This window comes from Aptenodytes patagonicus, chromosome 13, assembly GCF_965638725.1.
Source record: "Aptenodytes patagonicus chromosome 13, bAptPat1.pri.cur, whole genome shotgun sequence".
Lineage (NCBI taxonomy): Eukaryota > Metazoa > Chordata > Aves > Sphenisciformes > Spheniscidae > Aptenodytes > Aptenodytes patagonicus.
The window spans coordinates 8,048,942-8,071,692 of NC_134961.1; the positions used below are offsets into that span (position 1 = coordinate 8,048,942).

General features: G+C 39.6%; 1 protein-coding gene across 4 annotated transcripts in view; it reads left to right on the forward strand.

Moving 5' to 3' along the window:
* SMURF1 (SMAD specific E3 ubiquitin protein ligase 1) overlaps positions 1-22,751 on the forward strand; it is a 47,890-nt gene that overhangs the window by 10,984 nt on the left and 14,155 nt on the right. For 2 of the 4 annotated variants that reach the window (XM_076350657.1, XM_076350658.1), the window contains exons 2-8: positions 17,005-17,043; positions 17,709-17,817; positions 18,428-18,561; positions 18,681-18,746; positions 19,614-19,689; positions 20,040-20,293; positions 21,095-21,179. In XM_076350657.1, the coding sequence (XP_076206772.1) occupies positions 17,005-17,043; positions 17,709-17,817; positions 18,428-18,561; positions 18,681-18,746; positions 19,614-19,689; positions 20,040-20,293; positions 21,095-21,179 (763 nt within the window). The remainder of the gene's footprint in view (positions 1-17,004; positions 17,044-17,708; positions 17,818-18,427; positions 18,562-18,680; positions 18,747-19,613; positions 19,690-20,039; positions 20,294-21,094; positions 21,180-22,751) is intronic. The other 2 variants (XM_076350659.1, XM_076350660.1) reach the window with 1 other exon arrangement.

A 22,751-nucleotide genomic window follows, 5' to 3' on the forward strand; every position in this document is an offset into this window, starting at 1 on the left:
TTAAATACCTTCTCAGAGTTAGAAAGATCTGTCTGGTAACATGATAAATAATACTTCAGTGTATCTAACAGCTTGGCTTGGACTTGCAGACACAAGTGATTTTTTCCTTTTTTTTTTTTTTGGTTCAATCGTGGAAGTAATTTCACTTGTCTACAAATAATGTTTTGATAAACTTCAATAGAAATTAGCAAACCAGCCATCAAATGGGATTTATAAAAAGTTGCTTGGGAAAATGTGTTGTAAGTAGTCTGCAATTCAAGGCATTTCCTTCGCAGGATGCTTATCAAGTCTGCATGTGCCACTTCCAAATTGAACTAGAGCATAGATGAGAACTAATTTTGATGGGGGGGGGGGGGGGGGGAGAAAAGAAAGCCCAGTTGGAAACTAGTACCAGATTTTTTTTTTATCGTTGCCTTAGGATGTAAATCCTACAAGTGTGCGGAGAGAAAACACACTTTGAAACACCAGAAGGAATCAGATTAATCTGTGATGTTTGAGACGATGCTGGTAGTGTAAACGTGATTGAAATAGTCATTGTAGGAGCGTTGAGTAAATATACTAGAAGCCTTTGGATAAGCTGACTTCTCTTTGATACTCTGTACACCAAGTAAAGGCAAAATGTCCTGCTCGTTTCTGTGATGTTTCTTCACCAGCGTGGCTGTACCGGGTGGAGCAGCTGCCAGTTTTAAGGACGGTCATGCTTCCAGATGCCGACGTAGAGCTCCGGTTTTTATGATAGCAGCAACCAAAGACTCGTGCAGGAGGTCCCGGTTGTGGCTGCCAGCCTCTTCTGGGGTGGTGGAATTAAGATGTTGAAAGACCAAGGGGAAAAGGATCTGGCAAATATTTTTGTGGGGGTTTCTTCTAGATTGGAAAGCTGATATTAATCACTTTTCTAGGCTTTTGTTGGTTTCACAGATCAGCAGTGAAACCTGGCACACGGAAGCTGTCTACAGATTTTGGGAGATGGTGCTGCCTTAGTTCACTGTCAGGCTGATGGATAAATTTATGGGACAAGCTTAATCTTTTTTTCCAGACTAAAAAACCACCAGTCTGAAAATGGGATCACACCTGTCATTCTCCTCTAAATAATTTTTGGCTTTTCATCTGACTTCAGTCAAATTTGATAAGGGCAGAGATGTTATGCATACTGGGTCTCCAAGACTCGTGGAGATGAGCAGCTTGGTAGAATGAATCCCCCTTCGAGGCCTCAGCCAGCCGGTGCTGCCGGAGGGGGTGAGGAGGGGTGCCCGGTCCCGCTCTGCCGTGCAGACAGGAGGTGTCAAAGGAGCAACCTGGGAGAGTGGGAGAGGAGCTCTGAGGTAGGAAGGGGACAAAAATCTGTGCATTAAGTCCACCACACACCTGCAGGTAAATCAAGCTTCATGAATTAAACTCCTAATTGCACAACTGGACTGAGTGTGTTTTGGTTGTTGGGTTTTTTTTCCCCCAGAACTTAACAACATTCTCTGAGGCAAACATCCAGATGACTTTATCAAGCACCTGTAATAACACTCCCTATACGTTTGTTTTGATTTAGGGGGTTTGTTTTGCTTTTTAACCCAGGTGAAATTGTGCATTAATTCCTTACACAAAAATTCATCTGCATCCTGTGAGCATGTCGCTTGCAGCATCAGCCAATGCATCAACCTCCTACTGGCATTTTTTAATTAAAAGAGCAGTACTATCACTTCAAATTAGTGCCACATAGCTTATTTTAGTAAGGAGTGAAATGGTGTTTAAAGGTTTTTTCTCTTACTAAAATTGTTTATTAAATTTTGCTCTCCTTTGGTTCTATCTAGTAGTTTGTCATTCAGCGCTTGGACAATATCAGATTCCTAGGTGTGCGAGTCCCGTTAGTGATATGAATGCAAATAAAAGGCTGGCTTTTAATATCTCAAGTATTTGATAAATAGGAATCACCTTCTTAAAAACAAACAAACATTGTATTATTTTATGGTTCCCACAAAGCATGCGTTAGCCTGTTTTCAAGTGCATTCCCTGTGTTGAGAAGGTAGTGAAGAAATAGATATTTCTGGGAGCTTCTGTGTCATGAACTGTGAAGAGATGTTTTTTGTAATCCTGTTCAGTGAAATTGTTAGGCCTCCGTTATATGAAATTACTGTGAGAGCAAGTAATATATCCAGTGAGAGCTAGCCCTAGTGAGAATTTTCCTCATACAGCATTTCATTTTATCTGGAATTTTAGCACTGTTAACCATCCGTGCGAAATGTAATGTATTGAATCTATTTAATCAATTTAAAATGGAAAGCAGACGTCTTAGGCTTTGACTGAACCAGCTGTCCTCATGTATTGGGTTTTTTTAGATCTTAAATTTTGGACTTTGGATGTGTTAATATAGTAGTTTGATAAAGGATTTTTTGTTTAGGAGAACTTTCTTCTTATTTTTTGTTGCAGGAACCTGCAGCCAAGTGGTGTCACTTGCATAAAATCCTATGTCTGAATATGAAACACGTATGTTAAGGTCTAAGAGGAAGAGGCACGGTATCTTTTTATTCAAGCTCCGGTTTATTTATATAATACCTTTGATCGAGGTATCTCGAAGCAGTAGTGGCATTATAATTTATTGATGTAATGGACACTGACATTTTGTACAAGGAAAATAGCAAACAGTTGCTGTTGCAGGCAAAGTGATGAATGTATAATGTCGAGAAAATTGTAACCAAACATCCTGGTCAGAATAATGCACTAAAACATTTTCATCAAGATCCCAGCCTTTGTGACTGTGGATTCACTTGGGATTAGAAAGGGGCTTTCCTTTATTGAGTAGCTTGCAAATTGTTCTTAAAAAAAAAAAAAATTGCCCCAGGGGGGAGGTCCACATATGTTGCTGTTAAGCCACTGTTGAGAAACTGACTTTGCAATGAAAGCGTTTATTTTTTTAATTTTAAAAAAAATCTTTGCTAGAATGCTATATGCACACTGTACGTTATCTGTTTTCATTCTAAACTCTATTTTTATTTTGTTCTCTGAAGCCAGCCTGTAACTAAAACATTCCTAGCATCTTTTGGCTGGAGATTTAGTCAAGGACGTTTTTCATCCTGCTTTCAAGAAGATGGTTCCAGCCTTTCTTGAAGCTGCTCCAAAGGAAATTTCTTTCCATAGCGGGTACAGTGACAGTGGGGGAAGTCACTGCTTATGGTCCAAAGGCTTAGTGATGTCCTCTTGCCGTTGTCATGTCCTACCATGCTTAATCTGGAAACAAATGGAAATATTTAACATAGCTAGATAGTACAAGATAAGGGTTGGAATCACTCTGTATCCGTGATGTTAGTTCTGCTTGAGCTCACTCAGCTCAGGAGTTGGTTGTTAGCAGAATAACATGGATAAATGTTTTATGGGCACAAAGGCAAGGGACTGTGTCCATGTCCATAGGCGATGGACCTCACTCTCCACCTCCCGACTAAATTGAAGGGTATGTGCTGTCGCCGATTGGTTTTTCTTACTCAACCATAGATTGGCTGTAACCAGCCTGTTTGTTTTGTTGTTCATCCCTGGTGACTGTCAGTAGTGCTGGGCTGAATAAACAGAGACTATTGATCAAATTTGAAGTCATTAACTTGGCAGTTTAAATAGATGCTGTCCTATATAATTAGAACAAGGGAGTAACACATAGGCTGATACGGCTTTATTCTGAATAAAAGCCTTCTTTTCATGAAATCTTGTTTGGTGCTATTCAGCTCTCAGTTTTGTGCCTCCCATAGGTCACACAAGAATTAGACGTTTTGTTTAAAATACCTAACGTGAAGAGGATGGCTTTGCTTGTGTAAAAGAGCGATGACACTGATATAACACGGACCTGCTGAACTTTGATACTAATTTGAAATCGTGTTTGGAAGAAGGGGGTGCTAACGTGAGATTATTGGTTAACCACATCCAGCTAGAGCATGTTTTGGGGAGGAATACTGCTCGATATTGCCTTCCATCTCCAAGCGAGCAGCATTGCTTCCAGCTCTGAAGCGATAGCAGTTTTTGATTGTCCATCTCGCTGCTGCTCAGCTGAGAGAAACACATGCCTCTAAGATCTGGATGTTTATACTCAAACACAACGGGTGATTAATTATTTCTGAAGGAAGACGTTTCCTTTTAACGGCTACTGTCGTGCGATGTGCCTGTCAGCCTTCTAAATCATTTTAACATTTTAGATGGAGCATGGCCGTAAGACACACGGAGTATTTCGCTGTATGTGTTCTGGACTCCTTGAAGATCCGTTACAGACGACTGGCAGTGTAGTGTGAACACACCGGCAAGGAGCAGCGATAATCTCATTAATATATGTGCAGCGTGTGCCTGCAGACAGCCCGGTGCTCCTGAGTCACACTGCTGCGAGTCCCTAGAGAGCGTGCAAATTCAGCAGTAGGATGCACGCGTATTGACCCACATTTCCTCGGGCAGAGCAGCAGTCACGTGCATCTCATTGCTTGGAAATCAGATGAGAACTGATGTAACTTGGTTCATCCAGCATTTGCATGACCCGACTCAAAGTGCTTTGAGGGATTTACCACTTGTGTGACTAATACGTGATTAGGTAGATTGTAGAGAGCGTGTGTATGTGCTTCTTGTAGACAGGACTTACCATATAACCACGGCAGCAACAAAGAAGTCTCTTATGCATCATTCTCTTATTGTAGTTTTAAATAGGACTGGTTATTAAATCAGATTTTTTTTTTTTCTCTACATAAAAGCTTTCATACTAATTCCTAGGAAAGTTTGTTACATAGGGATGTTTTTCCACAACAGATGGACAAATGTCCTATAGAAGAAAGTAGTGATTCTGTACTGGGGTTAATAGAAAGAACAAAAGTAGGTGAATGAATGATAAAAATTTGGCTTCCAAAAGCTATTAATATCTCTGTAATTGCAGTCTTTTTTTGGACCAAGCCTCGTTTCTGTCCTGTTCTCCTTTCCCCTCTGCCACAGCTTCCTTATTCCTGCACACACACACACACACGCACCCCCCCTCCCCTTCCCCGTTAACGGGTGCCACCGCTGTCACCTCCCGCTCCCCACGCACCCCCTGCGAGTTCAGCAGTGCGGGCCCGGGGCCCAGGCTAATAAGCCGAGACGAGCTTATTGACTAGCAGGTACCCAGTGCCACTGCTCACCTTTTAGCATCGGTGCCCTTCCAAATACAGTCGTGTGTTTCGTGCTTCCTGTGTTTTTTCATTTGTAAACAAGGAGGGTTTAAGCTGAGAGCTCTGAACAAATGAAAAAAACCCTGTTTATAGAAAGTGGAGAGCGACTTGTAACATCTTGGGCAGATGTTGAAAGGGATTATAACAGGCTGAATAATCACGAAACAAACTACTGAAGATTTTAGAGTTGAAAATTCCCAGGAATAAAAAGAAAAATTCTAAAACAGCTGGGGTACTTTATTCAAAATTGGAAGTGATGCCAAGCATTTAATTTGGGCTAACACAGTTTTTCTTTCTTCTTCCTGAATTTAAACTTCGCACCTTTATTTTAGCTTCTGTATTGGAAATTACTAAAGTAATTTTCCCCTTTTTGTAGCTAAGCACTTAATCAGTCTGAATTACTTTTTAAATTTTACCTGGACAGTCAAGGTGGCATTTGTCCAGTTTTTTGCATGTGCTTCTTGAATCGTCTGGAACCTGATGGATGTAATTTGAATATGAAACGGTAATGAAGACAAAAGTAGATGTGTGGTTGTATTTTGCCCAATGTCAGTACGTGGAGTTGCTGTAACAGGCTCGTGGTTAGTGTTCCTGCAGAACAGCGGCCTGATGGTGGCTGCTGCAAGGGTGATCCTCCTCCGTACTGATCGTGGGGTGGCTTGTGCCTGTACCAACCACCAAGCTCTGCTCAGCCCGGCTGAACGGACTTGGAAAAAAACACTGGATAGTGTTTTATTTGAAACCCTGCTGCGTTCTCGACATACGGTGTCAGCTGTGTGTGATGAATAAAACTGCTCACCTCCTTTTTAGTACAGATTTGCTACAGCAAGGTATCCAGGTGGTGGTTTTTTGCAGTAATGCCTTTACTTGACTGAGTATTTTAAAACAAATGCAGTCTTCTCATTTCAGTAATCTATGCTGTCTGTTCGGTATTGACAGCAGCTGAAACCCAGCAGAAGAATGGAGGTTAAAACTGTTCACTAAACATTACATGTACAAGAGCTGGTAACAAGGTAATCAGTCGTCAAGAAGAGAAGTCAGTAGAATGTTTTAATTCCATCTAGCGTTGGCAAATCCTACAGTTTTCCCCACAAGACACTAAAAGCATTTATACCTCAGTATTAAGATCCAAGTTAGGATCGAAACGTCATTTATTATGGGCTATTAGGCTATGCCACTTCTTTCCAGCACCAGCTCAATGTTGATGATCCATATGTTTGTTATCCTCAGGTTGATAACGGCAGCCCAGGGAGCTATGGGAAGAAAGAAGTACTTCTGAATGAATTCCAGCTGGTTCAATTTTTGGCTGTCCATTCGCTAAGTAGCCTGGAACAAAATGAACTCATTGCTCTAGGCTTTTGTACACTGTTAACTCTTCACTGAATATTGACTTTCACCGCCCTGATTTTTAAATCGGAGCTCGCTCTCAGTCTGTTCAGAAAGTACTACTCCATCTCATCTGTTTGTTATCATGCTTACTGCAAAACGAACAACAGATTTGTGAGTAAGGAAGGCAAAAGCTGTAAGAGGATGAAAAAGTTTCTTTGGCAGTGAGGCCCATGGCTTTGAAAAGCTTTATATGACACGACTTGAGGCTTTTTATGTTTCTATGCAAACATGCCAAGAAGCACTCAGCATACCTCTGTTAAAATACAAGCATGGAAAACAACTAGATGCGCTAGAAATTAGGGAAAGTTTGTAAGTCATTAGTTAACCCGAGGTATGTGGTTTTAAAGCAATGCTATAGTACTGATGCCTTGCTTCAAAGAAAGAATGCTTTGCAAAAAAATTTGGGGTGTTGACTGTGCCTCTTGAAAAGTCATCCAGTACCTGTTGGAATTTGTTCTGGTAGCAGTTACTGAAGTTGTTAGTAGTGCTAAAAGAGGTGCTTGGTAAGTGTTGTTCTTTGCAGTAGATTCCTAGCAACTGCTTGTTACAAGATGGTCTAGTTATTAAAGAAGTGCAAAATGAGTCAGAGTTTTAGTAAAACAGCTTAATCCCAGTGCATTGTTTTTCCTGAGGTTTGTTCTTTTTAAATACCTAATATTCTACAGGCTAAATTTCTTTTTCTGTGGAATTTCTGTATTGGAGAGTCTTTGCTCGAATGTTTCAGAATGAACGAAGAAAGGTGGATTCTTGAATATAGTGACCATGGTGGTCATTAGTGTTATATACATTTAACTGCAACTTCTAAAAATTACTCTGACAAAACTTGTTGTTTCTTATTTTCAGTGTTTTTACAGTTGTTTGTTTTTTGTTTTTTTTTTAATTTTGCTGGCAGTTAATTTCAACCTCAGCAGCATCCTAGGTCACCTAAGCAATTCTCTTGCCAGCTTCCTGTTCTTGGTTCACAGTGCAGCTTTAGTTTAACACTGAGTTGAGCAGTCCTACTTTGACCAGAGCCAAACCTGTATATTTAGTTTTAAGGCAATGTTCCATGTGACTTGTTTAACTAAAACTCTTCTACTGATACATTTAAGCCCTCATGGGATGAACTAATAGTTTACATAGTTCACAACTTACACATAACTTAACGCCATTCATTTTTTAAATAACAATGTTCTTGCTTTTAAGCAATCTACTTAGCACTTGATGAAAACCAGACATTAATTCTGTACTGTTTATTAAAATACCCCCATTAGAAAATTTTGTTCCTATAAAGTTTATTTTGTACCTTATTTAATTGCAGTAAGATAGCAAAGAAGCTAAATACTGGTTCTGTCTGGAAAAACAAATCTCAGCTCTTAAATTGAGATTGAGAATGTGTTAAATTGCATTCATTTTTCTCCTTTACAATAGTGTTTAACATTTGAATTGCTTTGTTGAAATACTGACACTACCTGTATGTGAAGGGCTGTAAATACCAGCCACTCTTTGGAGATACAAAACATATGTTTTAGTTTAAACTGACAAATATGCTTCATTTTAGCTTGGAAGTTTTAGACCTTTCACTGTTTGACAGAAATTCAGTGTTTCTATTGAAATGTTGCTTGGCTGTATCTAGTCAAACTTTGCCAAGATTTTCAGTACTAAGGTTTCTGCTTTCACAGATTTTGCGTGTTTTGCAGCGGAAGGTCAGACTTTTTTCCTGCTTTCTGCAAAACAGGCAGATATTTTGAGGCAAGACAGTATGTATATGAAGAGAGCTGGAGATAATACTGGATTAGAAAGTACAAAAGTTGTGTATTCTGTTCCTATCATTTCAAAAACGTTTTGCTCCATGGACAGGACCCCAAGGCTGGATCTGTTTTAATTGGTCTGATTGCTCAGGGTTTCTACTAATTCTAGGTCTATGGTAAGCATCCACAAATGTCTTGCTTCTGGTTTTGGTCTCTTGTTCCGTACTTTTTCCTCCTTTATAAAGCAGCAGAGAGCAGTTGTGCAGGTTTTCCTCCCGGACTTAGGAAATGAATGTCTTGTAAAAGCTCTAAGTACATTAATTGGATGGTGTTTTGCAGGGGGGGAAGCTGCTGTTAATACAGAAATGTACTTGTCACGTGAGTCTCACAAACTGGTTATAAAACATTCAGTTGTAGCAGTGGTATGGGTAGCCCCGTAGAGAATATCTGAGAAGAAGGGGAATCTAAATTTCTGTGTTTTATAGTGAACATAATATTTATTGGAAAAGCCTTTAATGTACTGAATTAGTACGCAAATGATCACCTGCACGGCAGAGTCCTTATAAGCCTCTTTTTGGTAATGAAAATAAGGTGTTCAACGCTTTATGCATTTAACTTATGAAAGTGGAGATCAGAGGCATGTTAAATTAAACACACCTAAATTAAATGCTGACTGAGTAGTAGACTGTGCTGTGCAGGGGCTCTCATTCTCCGTTACAGGAGTGTCAACTATTTAATATGTAATTTCTGCCTAAGTAATACCTAGAGTGTTTGGGGGGGAAGAGGGGGAGTGTATATTTGATTAGTAATTCACTGTTGCCCGTCTGGCATTTTCCAGAGAAACAAATCTATATGTCTGAAGATTTGGACAGTATTTCTAGAAAGGACCTTTTGTTTACTGGGCGTATGGGAGTAGGGCTAGGTTTGAGCTTGATCCCCAGCTCTGCCTGGGCCCTGTTGTGAGCAATGTTAGGTTGAGTATATGGTCCTGTTAGGTATTGACATTTGTAGAGATTTGAAAAAGGTGCTTTGAAAACTCCAAGTGTTAAAAGTACAAAATATTTTTGGCAATGTTAGCAAAATTCAGTTTGGAATCTGAGTTATGAGTGCATGTGGGTGGAGGAACATGTTTTTCATGCTTTAGGAATTTTTTTCCAGATGCTTTCTCAGTGCTTGGGTAACTATAAAAGCAAAGTATTAAGACTTCAGCATGGATTTATTCCTTAGTTTCAATGTAATTTAAGAAAATAGAGCCACATAGTTTCGTGGCATGTTTTTAACTTTATTATGGTGATGATGTCGCACAGCGCATGTTAGTGTCTGTTTCAAAATGTGAGCACAAGTATGTGCAAGCCGTGCAGTTAAAACTATCTTGATAGATACTACTTGCTTGAAAATATGAATTATTCAATGCAAGTGCACATGGTTGGAGATACAAGAGATGTAAGGGAAGAAATCCAGAATTGTGTTGATCCCAGTAACTACAACTTGCACAAGTGTAGTAGTAGTAGAAGAGTGGAGTAAATGTAAAATGCCATTTTGTATTTCCAGTAGGAATTTTGTCCTTGAAATTGTTTTGTTTAGCTGTCAGCTAAGAGATTGTATTTTCCCTGAGAACGGGATATTATTCTGTATGGTTTTAACAGAAATTGAGTTCTTTCCAGATATTTCTATTTCTTACTAGAGTGTACAGAAGCTGACACTATAGCTGAAGCCTGAGCATATACTTTGTTTTCAGAGAGTTGGGAGACCGTTTGTGGATGCTTTAACAAAGGAAAAACTTGATTGAATTTGGGGAATCTCTCTCTACAAAATTATTATTCTACTTGGCTGTGGTTCTGGCAGATGTGTCGGTGGGGGTGGAAGACTGAGTTTTAAAAACCATACAGTGGATATAAATGACTATGTTCTGTTAATGTTTTCTCTGGTACAACTGTGTAATTGATAGGGTGTTTTTTGAGAGTGGCTGTAAAATGGAGACGGTAATAACTAACTTACCTCTTGAATTCCAGTTCTCTAAGAAAGTGGTTGTGCTTTGAACGTGTTGGGAGACAGTCTGCAAAGAAAAGGTGTAAGGATGTGAGGGGAGGATGGTGCTTCAAGGGCATCTTCTTGATGACAGAGGAGGCTTCACCAGTTATGGTCTCGCTCTTGCCCCAGCGTTTCTGGCTGTATTTCTTACAGCTAAGGAGTCACCGTAGGGCCAAGAAGAATGGTTAGCTGAAGGTGGTGAAGCAGCAGTTTATGAAAGGTTTGCCCTAAAAAATAAACTTTAAAAAGAAAAAAAGCCCCTGGAACTACAATTTGAGTGAGAAATAGGAAGTTAACATAGCTGGAACTTGCCCTGTGGTGCACGGGGCAAATAAATTCCGGACATCTTCTGCTTTCGGAGCTGAGGCTGGGCTGAGGGCATGTCTGTAAGACTCAAGCAGTCGGGGATGCTTGGGGTTTATGTCTATCTGGGAAATAGGAGACTGTGTAGAGAGTATGAAAAGGTTCTTGGCCTGGATTAGAGGAAGGCATAGCAAAGTCATAAGAAAACTGATGTAATAGCTAGGATTTAATGAAAGATTTAATCTGGGAGGTAGCCTTTATCTCAGGCATTTCCTATGGGTGAGCAGAGGGGGAAGAGGAGAAAGAAGAGTTAGTATGAGGGATAATTGGATATGCTTATTTCCACCTCTCTGATTTGTGTGCCTTCCTCTGATTCTGTACATCAGCATTAATTCAGCTTCCTATTGATCTCCCTTTTTTATCCCTGCAAAGTTCTTCAGCTAATTCCATAACTCTTAGTGTTTCTCCAAGTTTTACATGTCAGTCAGTTCATTCTTAAACTTGCTTTACTGGTCTTGTGTTGCACGCAGTCTCAGTTAACTGGGGATTTAATGAGTCTTGTTCTTCCAATAGTCCTATACTGTTTTTAAAAGATTATGTTATTAAGGACTAAATCAGCCCTTGCTGGTATATGAAGACTTACTGTTGGTCAGTGGCCAGGAGGATTTTTCAGTTTGAGTAATTCTTAGGAATCCTGGAGATGAAACTCTTCTGTTTTGGCAACTTGGTATTGTTTGCGCTACGAGGACTGACTCTCATTCGTGACGGGTTTCTGCTTAGGTAGGACAGAATTTTGATTCCTGGCTAAGTAGATACTTTAATGGCATGTTAATGGACTAATAAAAATGGCTTTTTCTGGGCGTGTGGTTTTTTGAAGATCTCTTCAAAGTTGTCTAGTGTTTGCAACTGACTACACGAAGCCAAGTTCCAACCCACGAGGAAGGCATGCCTTGAAAAGAGGCTTTGATTTTTACTGCAGCCTACACAAAAGGGCCACAAAAAGGCTTCGTGTATCAAATCTAGCAACTCTTTGAGAATTGAGGGGTTTTTAATGAAGCATTGCTTTAATCTGGTAGTCAAGATCTGTTTTAGCATGAGTTCAGGCAGTCTTCCAATGTCAGGCCATGATATGTGCTGGTCCTGAAGTCTGAGGGGTCTCAGGGGTTTTTTGGTTGGCTTACGTGTCAGATTGCAAATCTCATTGGCACCACGATGCTAATAGTGAAGGCCACTCAATGTACACGTCTGCATAAAATTATTTCTGTGTAGCTAATTGGTTTATTTGGCAAATGTAACGGAAGACTTCAGTTTTGTTTATCTTTTTCTGCATGCTAGGCGCTGCAGTGATTCAGATTCGGTTACTGAGAAGTTAAAGCAGTCTGTGGATTTATGCATTTCAGTCTCAAGCAGACGAAGAGAAAGACCAAAAGTATTCCTAAAGCAAACAGAAAAAGGACTAGAATAGAAACCTTGGCCTTCGTGGTGACAATTTAAACTCCAATTTGTGAATAAAGTGGTATATTTCAGTTCAGTGATGTGGCTAGCTGTAAAGAAACTGCATTTTTACACACTTGGTGCCTTCAGCCATCATTCCTTTCCCATTAAACCCTTTCTCTTGTACCCTACCAAATATAAGTGATTGTCACCCTTAAAAAAAACCAGAACACTTACGACCTTCATGGGTTGCCTAGTAGTAGAAATAAAAACAGACGTTTATCTGCAGTGAAGTCTCATTTAAACTTATGTGCAGAGAATATGAACCCTAAGCGGAGTCATTTGTAAAGCCGGTTCAGAAGGGGTGGCTTGTGGTATAAAGAGTATTTTCCACAAAATACGCTGAACCATTTGGACGAGACGTGATTTCACATAACGGATTCAGCAAAGATTTTAATTGTGGGCCACAGTGCTTTGCGGCGTTAGAGCAGCATGTGGTAAATAGCTGATATTTGCTTTTTTTTTTGAGGCTTTTTTAGACTTCAAGCACATTATTTTTGCCATGTAGCCTTCTGAAAACTGTTTTTCAGAATGGCAGAATTTTTGCTGTGGAAACCAGCCTGTAAGCTAGCATGCAGGGGGCTGTCCTGCTGTCGTACAGTAGAGCTGGAGCAACCCTACCTCCAACAGAGGTTACCAGCTTCACAAGTCAAAAGCTAGGCAGACTTTGAAGCATTAGCAGAGATGTTTCCATTACTCGGATGCATCAAATTTGACCTGCTTTGCGGCCTTTTTTATTTTTCAGTGGTATGCAGTGACCTTAGTTTCATTTTATGTCGAGATCTATATTCCTCTCTCCTCCAAAGCCTCATTGTTCTTCTTTGCTTCTTGCTTATATCTTAAAACAAACCAACCAACCTGTGATGCTTTTAATGATTATGCTACATATCTCTATGATTAAAGATGGTCTACACAGAAGTAAATATTAAGTAAAGTCCTTTCTACGTCATCAGCCTGCTGGCCTGTGTTTATCTTCTGTCAGAAAGTAAAACAAATGTATCCTAGAATCTAGCTGCCTGTTTGTACAAGCAGAAATGATTAACCTGGAATATCAAAGGGAAGGCCAAAGATGGCTGAGAGGTATATTTGCTAGCATCGTTCAGTATGACCTTCCCCCCCCCTTTCCTAAGGAAGATGTGGATGTACTGCTGGTTTGTCTTTTCTTCAGAATTAACTTGAGTACTAAATTGAAGGCCGTCATTAGCTCAGATCCTGTCCACGTGTAAAAGTCCTTAATTTGAGCAAGGAGGCTCTTACCCTTAACTGACAAAGTGTGAGTGAACGCAGTGCCAGGAGCAAATTTGCCTGCTATTTTGCATTGGTACAGACTGGGACCTACGGAACATTTTCATTGCTTATCTTCCCCCCCCTCCCCCAGTCCCAAAACACAACTACCTGGTTTTTACACTGTGCAGCTGAAAATCATTGTAGCATCTTAGCACTGTGCTATGGGATGTTATATGTGAATAAATCCGGTGTTGATGCAGAGACAGCAGTGTGAGGACTCTCTTGCAGACTAGCAGCCGTTCTTTGACCGCTGACAATTCAGGAGGAGGAACTTGCACACGGCGGCTTTGATTTTGTAGGCTGGGTCTGTTTACTCGGCGATGTTTGAAATGGTTCCTCACCCAGGCTGTCTTTTCTCTGCCTCCTTTCTGAAAATGCTGGTCTTGCTGCAGAGATAGGTGTCTCAGTGACGAGAAAAAAAAGCAGCAGCTTTCTGATGCAATTCTCGGCCGGGTTGTTCAGACATTGGTGCCACTCTGTGCTTTCCTTACTACACCCGTCTGTAGCTTGCTCCTGCGGCACCTCCTGAACCACAGCAGATGATTCATTTCTGCTTTGGAAGCAGGGTGGACAACCGGGGGCTGGCAGAAGAACCACTCAACTCGCTCAAGTTACATCTGCATTGAAGACATCCCCAGGGTGAATACTGACTTCGTATAAGGCTTGTCCTTTCTTCACCTCCTGCCAAATATGCTTTCACACTAGTACTCTACCCAGCTGGCTAATTTGGCCTTTGAAATTATCTCAATAATGTCAGCTACTTAAAAAAAACATTCCCATCCCTTTATAAATATTATAATCTAGATGTAAAGACATTGTTTCAGTGTTGTTTGGGATCTGTTGGATTAAAAAAAATAGTTCTTCAGTGCTGTGCAGCAATCCAGAGCGGAGTATAAACAAATACTATGTCAAGCTGAAACAAGTCGGTTGACTTTGAGAAGGCAGAATGTAAATGCCCAAGTCAGGAGAATTAGTACCTTTTGTAACATTGCAACAAATGCAAGGAGATTACTCCTACTGACAAGCCCTAAACCTTTCTTGTTTAAAAGAAAGAAAAATGAAAAGAAAAAGCTCTTTGGAAAGATGAAAAGTAGGCAAAAATGGGTTTTGTGCAAAGCGCGTCTCAGGTGCCTGGTTTGCAGATAAGTAGCCATCCCATTCTCCTGCACTGCCTCTGATGCAGGGATAAATTTAATAACTTTTTAAGCTTTTATAGCTAAATCTACCCGAGTTCACGGGTTTCGGGCTTGAAATAGCAGCTAGTCAGATCCTGCTAGCAGTATTGCTGAAGCCCTCTTGGAGGCAATGTATTTAAGAAGAAAATCTGGCATACACGCAGCTTTGCAGAGCAGGGAGGGGCTGTCTGCTCTGCCTCTGGCATGGTTTCATGTCCAAGTCTCCTGTTGCTGACCTTTGTCACCTGCTTCTTTACTGGAATTTAGAAATCTATGGCTTTTAAGTGATAGGGCACTTGAAAATATTTTTTCCTCTAGGGGGTTTAATATGCAAACAGTGGAACAATGCCAGTGGTCCATCTTGGGCAGGCTAATTGTAGAGATTGCTCCATAAAGGTTTATTTCGGCTATTAGCTGTTGTGCCAATATTTTTCTTACAAGAAAGAGTAATGATTTTTGCAACCTAAAATTGAGGGTTTCACAGGCTCCAACTGGAAAATTGGCAGCCGTGCTCCTCTACTGTAGACTGAAAGCCTGTGGCAGAGGGAAAAGAGTTAAATGAAAAAAATATAATTCTTCAATAATAGCTTTAGAAACTTACGCTGCTAGTTCGCTCTAGAAAGCACACCTGAAATATAGAATAAAGGTGATAATTATATAGTCAGACTATATGCAGATAGTTACAGATGGCATACTTTTCCACCTCAGTAATGTATTCTTAAAATTGGGGATGGGGAAGTAAAATGAGTTATTTGATTTAAAAAAAAAGAAAAGCTCCACCACTCACAGGAACTTTAAAATTCCTTTTGGCTAGTACTAGAACATACAAGTTGTGATTTTACCTGTACTTATTCCCTGTTTTTTCTGGTATTTTTTCCTCTGAAGCACTCGCAACAGGAAGAGGAAATTAAAGGTTGCTCTGTCGTGCTTCCATAGAACAGCGGATGGTGATTCTGTAATCCTGTTTTGTTTCAAATTGAATTGCCGTAGTCCTGCAGACTTCTCTTTTTTGGTCAGTTGTTAAAAAAAAAAAAAACAAACACAAGAGAAGCTTTCTCTAATTATGCAGTTTGCCAATGTAAGAAATAAGTAATTTTTAATCCATTCTAAAAATAGTTTCCTGGTGCGGCTGCTTTAATTATTACTAAGATAGAGGATTTGTGTATTTTTTTCCATGAACATCTGGGTTAAATAGTGGACTTCTTTGGTCTGTTTGCTTGACATGTGAGGTGAGGCAGTTCTTATTCTGCTAGCTATGTTAGGTGGGGAATGTTGCTTTGGAGTTGAGAGGTGGAATTCTAGTAGAAGTGTTCAAAAAAACAACAACAAAAAAAAGAAAACATATATTTGTTCCCATATTTTTTGTACCGTGTCTTCACTTTCCCCAATATAAAGTTAAGGTGAGACCGAGTGTAAGTCAGGAGCAAGGTGAAGAGAGATGAGAAGGGGTCCGTACCAGGGGAAATGGCCATTTGAGTATCTTCTGAGCATTCATTCTCATGCTGAAAGATCAGAACTGGGTGGAAAAGAGACTACCTCAAAAATAGTTAGGTCTTTTATAGTTATCTTCCTCTCTTGGATCCTAGTTTTAGGTAAGTTAGAGCTCTAATATTTTCATCTTTGGCTCTGTAATTACTTTTCCTGGCCTGTTACGAGTTTAATGGATACTGAACAACTTGGGTTGCTGAGATTGTACTGAGCAGTCCTTATTGAAAAGCAAAATTAGGCTTGTAGCTGGTAATGGGCTTAGTAGAAATGGAGATTGATGCGAGTTTCCTGATCTAATTTTTGCTTAAACTACTGTGCTATTTAGTAGAATTGGAGAGAGGGAAATGATGTCTCATCTGTGGCCCTTTCAAGGGAAAACACATCGATGCAATTTTTTATCACTATATCTTTTTTCTCCTGAGTGAGGTCCTGTCATACTTACCACAAAACCTTTTTGTATTTGCAAACTGCTTATGCTGCTGTAGCACACCTGTTTTGGTTTATGATGTATCACGTACCTTTTGTGTGCAAAGAGCAGGAGTTTGCACTACATTTGATGGGACTTAGAGGTCTCCTCCAGGAGTCCCAGAACCATTCTTGGTTCAGAAACTGCTTAGTCCTTGTTCTAAAATGGGTGCGTTCTGAAAGAACACAATGGAATTCTGGTTTAGCATTTGTATAAACATGCAGTGCAGAAAATTAGGAGGCCTTAACTGAAAGGGACTTTCATTAACTCTTCTATATATTTTAACAATAGAACAAAAGAAATGAATTTTTTTCTTTATGTAAATACATATTCCAATCACTGATAAACCAATGCTCACATTTAATATTTAGGTGGTTTTTTGTGAATTACGCTCAGGTAGTATTGTGGCTGGTATGATTGCCGGAAAGTGTTTGGGGTTTTTTTTATGGTTTTAAGATTTCTTTATCTGATATTTTGTTTTGCAGTATTATGTGCCAAGAATCTTGCAAAGAAAGATTTCTTCAGTAAGTATGCCCTAATTGTATAACTTTCTGCTCTTGATTAATCAGATTTATTTGTAGATTGTGCATTACTGTCGTGTCTCATCTATGTATGTCACTTGTTCTGTGGTTCCATTCTTGCAGTAACATTGCATTACTACATGAGTAGGCGTTACCCTGAATTGTATTTAGCTAGCATAGACTCTAGGATTGGAAAGAGTGAGGACTCTCAAATTCTAGTTGAAAGTCTGGCTGATGAGACCACAAGCAGGTTGCTGCTTACAGTTCTGTGGGGGGGTACCAAGAGCATCCATCTCAAAGACGGCTCTATTTGTAAAGCGTGCCAAGGGTACGAGTGAAATATCCGTGCTGCAGTCTCAGTATTATGTTAAGGACTGAATAAAAATGCCTACTTATCAGTATATGTGGGTATGCACTGTTAAATTAAGCACGTTTAACCTTTTGTTTTCTAAGAACTTTCACAACTTATGGCAGATATCAATCTATATGACACAAGTACGTTATCTAATTAGGAACTCAGTTCTCTATTTTGGATTTACTAAAATAGTTTTAGGAGAATGGCAACTTTCCTTTCTTGGGGGTGAACAAGCAGAAGCTCATGATAGCATTATCTGGGAAGAAACAAAACAACAAGTACTATGTTTAATAGCACCTTTTCCCTTCCGCAGGACTTCCTGACCCATTTGCAAAAATAGTTGTTGATGGGTCAGGTCAGTGCCATTCAACTGACACTGTGAAGAACACATTGGACCCCAAATGGAACCAGCATTACGACCTGTGAGTTGCTTCTAAGGTCATAAGTAAACAATATTCCAGAGATTTATCTAGTAAATGGAATGCAAGGGTTGGCACTGCAACTTCATTGTGCGTTAGCAAGAAGAGTCACATTTGCTGAGGAGGACTGATTTTTTGCAACAAGAGATTACCTGTTAATAAAGGCGTGGTACTTTGCTTTTAGGCATTTGAATTTGGAAATATTTGTGTGTCAGCTGCACTGCACAACTGCTTAGAGTAAGCTCTACTGGAGCAGTGCAGTCCAGCCTTTACAAAAGATTGTCCTTGTTGTAGTGATTTATTTTCTTCAAATTATTAGAAACATAAATTTTAAAGTTTTGTACGTTAATCGGCTTGTTGCATAGCTTTTAATGAGGCTGTCTGTAGTTAAATTCATGCTGCAGCAATATCAATTTAACAAGCTGTGTGAAATCATAGTGCAGTAATTCATTAACAACACCATTTCAGGCTTAAGCACTTCTGTATTTATAATGAAGCAGTATGACCAATGCACTAAAATGTATCGGAATTTGTACCAAATAAAGCATAAATTCTGTGGAGTAAAAAGAGGTTCTTTTTTGTAAAATTACTCTTCCAATATGTATTTTTCCAGATATGTTGGGAAGACAGATTCCATAACCATCAGTGTATGGAACCATAAAAAAATCCACAAGAAACAGGGAGCTGGCTTCCTGGGGTGTGTCCGACTCCTCTCCAATGCCATCAGCAGGCTAAAAGATACTGGATGTAAGAGCAATTCCCACCTGGTGCAATCAGGAACCTTCGGTGCCTTGTATCTGAGTAGTGAATAGTATCTCCCCCCCCTCGCACAGTGTTTTGTTGATCTTTCCTATTCTCATTTGCAGACCAGCGTTTGGATCTATGCAAACTAAATCCCACAGATACCGATGCTGTACGAGGCCAAATAGTGGGTAAGAATACTCTCAGCTAAACTTTCATCTTCTTAGGTAAATATACTATATGGACAAATGTGTTAAAAAAGAAACCTGTAGTCATTATTGCTTCTGTGCCTTTTCTGGGTTGTTTCTTCTGACTTCCATGGGATTAAATTACATAAACTGAAAATTTTCATTGTACTCCTATGTAGGAGTTTGTTTTCTCTCAGTTGATAATGGGAAACAATATTAAAAAGAAGGAATGCATCTGGCAAGGTTTCTAATGCAGCTCTGGAAGGGTAAATGTTACTGTGAAACACTGCATTTGAACCAAGGTGACGGGCAAAGAGAATCTTATTGTGGAAAAGAGCATCTGGAGGAGTTAAAAGAAATTTTGCAAATTGCTGTTTTAATACCTTTGACTCATGTAACGCATTTCCAAATTTCAACAAGGCAGTGCTAGTTTTACGGCTAATTTACCCCATCTTACCACGTTTTGCTGCCCCCAACCCGACTCAAGCTTTTCACTGATATATATTTGGCAAAACCCAAATTCTCACCGTAACGATGACATCTAGTGGTGAGTAATTTCTTTCCAGCTTACCTTTCTGGATTGTCATGAAACACAGATGTAAAACCGGACATGTTTGCTATTTACAGAAATAGACTCGGTTTAAGTTTTGATGTGGTGATGCCTCTGGTTTCTCTTCTCCACTTTTAAAAAATCAGTAATGCTTTAGGGTTAATAGAAGGAGTTTTGGTAAGTGGTGTGCTCTCGTGTGTAGTCTATAGCTTTCCTTAATATTTTACCCTGTATAATTGGGGGTTGTTTGGCTTTATGTTGTTTTTAAGGGAACTTGTTGTTCTTTTATTATTAACTTGTGTTTGGTTTTTTTATTCCAGTCAGTTTACAGGCACGGGACAGAATAGGCACAGGAGGTTCTGTAGTAGACTGTAGAGGGCTTTTGGAGAATGAAGGGTAAGGATTGTTTTCTTTACACTTACTTAGAAAAATGGTTTATATGTGGAAAGAATATAATTAACACTAGAAATAGTAAACATCAGTGTGACTAAGATATTGTCTGGGAATATGTACCAGGTAATAAGGTTATAGATGGATACTTAATTGAAGAAAGTAAGCTAAGCTGGGTAGGACTTGATATTTTTTGTTACCAGTGCTTCTGGCACATCCATGATAAATTTGGGGTATAAAAACATTACAAAAGTGGCATATCTTGGGTTAAAAGTTGCACTACTTGAAGTAATGGAGCGCGCGAGAGAGAAACCGTTATTTCCGCATTCGCTTCTCTGTGATGGAAACTCTTGAAGTTTCCCCATTTTCAGAACGGTTTATGAAGATTCCGGACCGGGAAGGCCGCTGAGCTGTTTTATGGAGGAACCAGCACCGTATACAGACACTACGGGGGCTGCTGGCGGAGGCAACTGTCGCTTCGTAGAGTCCCCCAGTCAAGATCAGAGGCTTCAGGCACAGCGACTTCGGACCCCTGAAGTCAGAGGTCATGTACAGACACCTCAGAACAGACCGCATGGTCACCAGTCGCCTGACCTACCAGAAGGCTACGGTAAGAGTTTTCCAGAACTATAAAACTGAAGTTTTTTTCAAAAGACTTCAGAGAAAAATTCTCCCATTTTAATACATAGATATGGTTTACCTGTTAAAACATGCAGCATCCACGTGTATCTAATGGTCTGCATTTTGGAAAAGGAACTAAGCAGTGCGGGTGGGAGTTTGAGATTGGCTAATTAGCAGTTGGCTATGCCAGGATACACTGAGGGGTTGATGGTAAATTAAACATGAGGTTGTGGTATGATGCTGTTACAGAAAATTCACTGCTAATCTTGGCTGTGTATCTAGGGAGAACGAATGTAAAGAGCTCTTTAAACTGGAGCAGTAATGCTATTTTTTCCTTCCCCCTTGGCATGTTGTGTAGGTTTGAGCCCACGTTTGAGAAAAGATCAGGAAAATATAAAAGCAACAAAGAAGCCAGTAGTACAGAAGATTAGGGAGGATAAGATTAAGGAGAATTTAAATCTCGGAAAAGAGCACACCGAATCTAGGAGTAAAGAAATCCAGTTTGGGGGTTTCGGTTGTCTCAAAACCTAAAAATAAAACTGCAAACTAAAACATACTGGTGCATGGATTTGTGTGTTTCAAAAAGAACACTGAAATGTGTAGTCAAGTAAGTTTGCAAAGACAGTGTTTAAGGTCAAAACAGTCCATGCTGCAAGAGATCAGGTGGGATGGCTCAAGTACTTTCTCCTAGCTCTGACAGAAAGATAATATGCTAATGGCTTTGAACAAACTGCTTATTCTGATTTTTTCAGATTTGTAATTAAGAATAATCTTACTTCCCTTTTCATAGAACAAAGAACAACGGTACAGGGACAGGTTTATTTTTTGCACACGCAGACTGGAGTTAGCACATGGCATGACCCTAGGATACCAAGGTATGTATTTATAGTTACAAAGTCAAGGTGTTTGGGGTTTTTTTGGAGGGGGAAGGGTGCATGGCAGTAAGCTGAATCTTTAAGAGCAAAAATCTATGAAATGGCCTGTCTAAATTTAAAGGGAGAGCTTTATGAGCAGAGGAATAATTTTGGATCTTTCTAGTTACCTTTTCACCAAACGTTAAAGATTGTTCTTTTTGAAAGAAAGAATTATCTACTTGTGAATCATGTAAAACAAAAGGGAAAAAATATGTAGTCCTTCAGGAACTCCCGTTTGACAAATTCTTCCTAAGATGTCAATGTGACTTTGTTTTTTGGTGAAGCTACAGATTTCTGAATCTTGCCTAATCTTTTTTTTTTGTATGAAAACAGTTTGGACTGCAAATTGAAGGAAAAAAGTAACTACTTAAAGCCGTTGTTTCTTGAATATTGAACTTGTAACTTTTGCTCTAATAGTGCTCACTTAAGTATGACTGAAGCAGGGATTACTTGTCACCTTTAAACTTGAAGTGGTGTTGGGGTTTTTTATGCTTTAGACCAATGATTTGCAGCTAGAAAATTTGAATCCTCCACATGATTAATTTAGTAAAGCCTCTTTAAACCTTAACCTGCAGTTAATCCAGGTCTTTGTGACTAAGGTCTGGCGCTCTTCCTTGAGGAGCTCTGAATCTGGGCTGTTTCTCTGGACCACCTGCACACCAGATTCAAGAGTGAAACACTAAGTTTGTAACTCTTCAGCTCCTGCACTGGCTGGATAATAAATGAATGAGATACAGGATATTAGAAAAATGATATAAAATAGTGTAGGCAAAAGTGTTGATAAAACCACAGTATATGGAAGGATATGAAAAATAAAGTTGAGAGAGAGAAAATAGCTGATGTTAGATTAGCTGGTATCGCTGGAAGAAGAAATGACAATGCTCATTCGTTCATGTCACTCGTGTCAGGCTTGCGTGCCCAAAGCCTTGTCCCTTCTTCAAGTGATGCTGGTTGGCCTAATGAAAGGTATTGCTGCTTCTCTCAACAAATCTTAGAGCCAGCTTTTCAGGACCAGCAATGCAAGTGGACACAACAGTGTCTTGTGAGTCACAGGTCACTCTTGTTTTAGTTAAAGGTGGCTTTCATACTACCAACTTGCAGTGCAAAAACCTAACCTTGGCTTTTAGCACAGATGTCGGTTAAAACTTGATGTAATCAGATCTCTATAGTACTTTCAGATGCACAGCTGATTGAAACAAATGGTTACAACCATAATCTTCTTTAAGGAGCCTAACAAAGGCTCGTCTGTCTGCCTGTGGATCTCCTGCTGACTTACACGCACTGTGACACTGATGAAGCCTTTGGTGTACAAAGTGTTTCTACCTTTCTAAAGCCTCACAGTTTTCTCATTTATAGTGATGCTGCATGGTTAGATTTAGGTAAGGAAATACATAGAGTGGTGTCTTCAACCCTGGATAATAAGATGAATCCATGCCAGCTGTCTAGAGAATATTTTACTTAACAATAGCTTTTCTGTCTAAAAATAATCTTCAGGTTTCCCTCCTTCCTTTTCTTGCCACTCTTAGTGTTTTC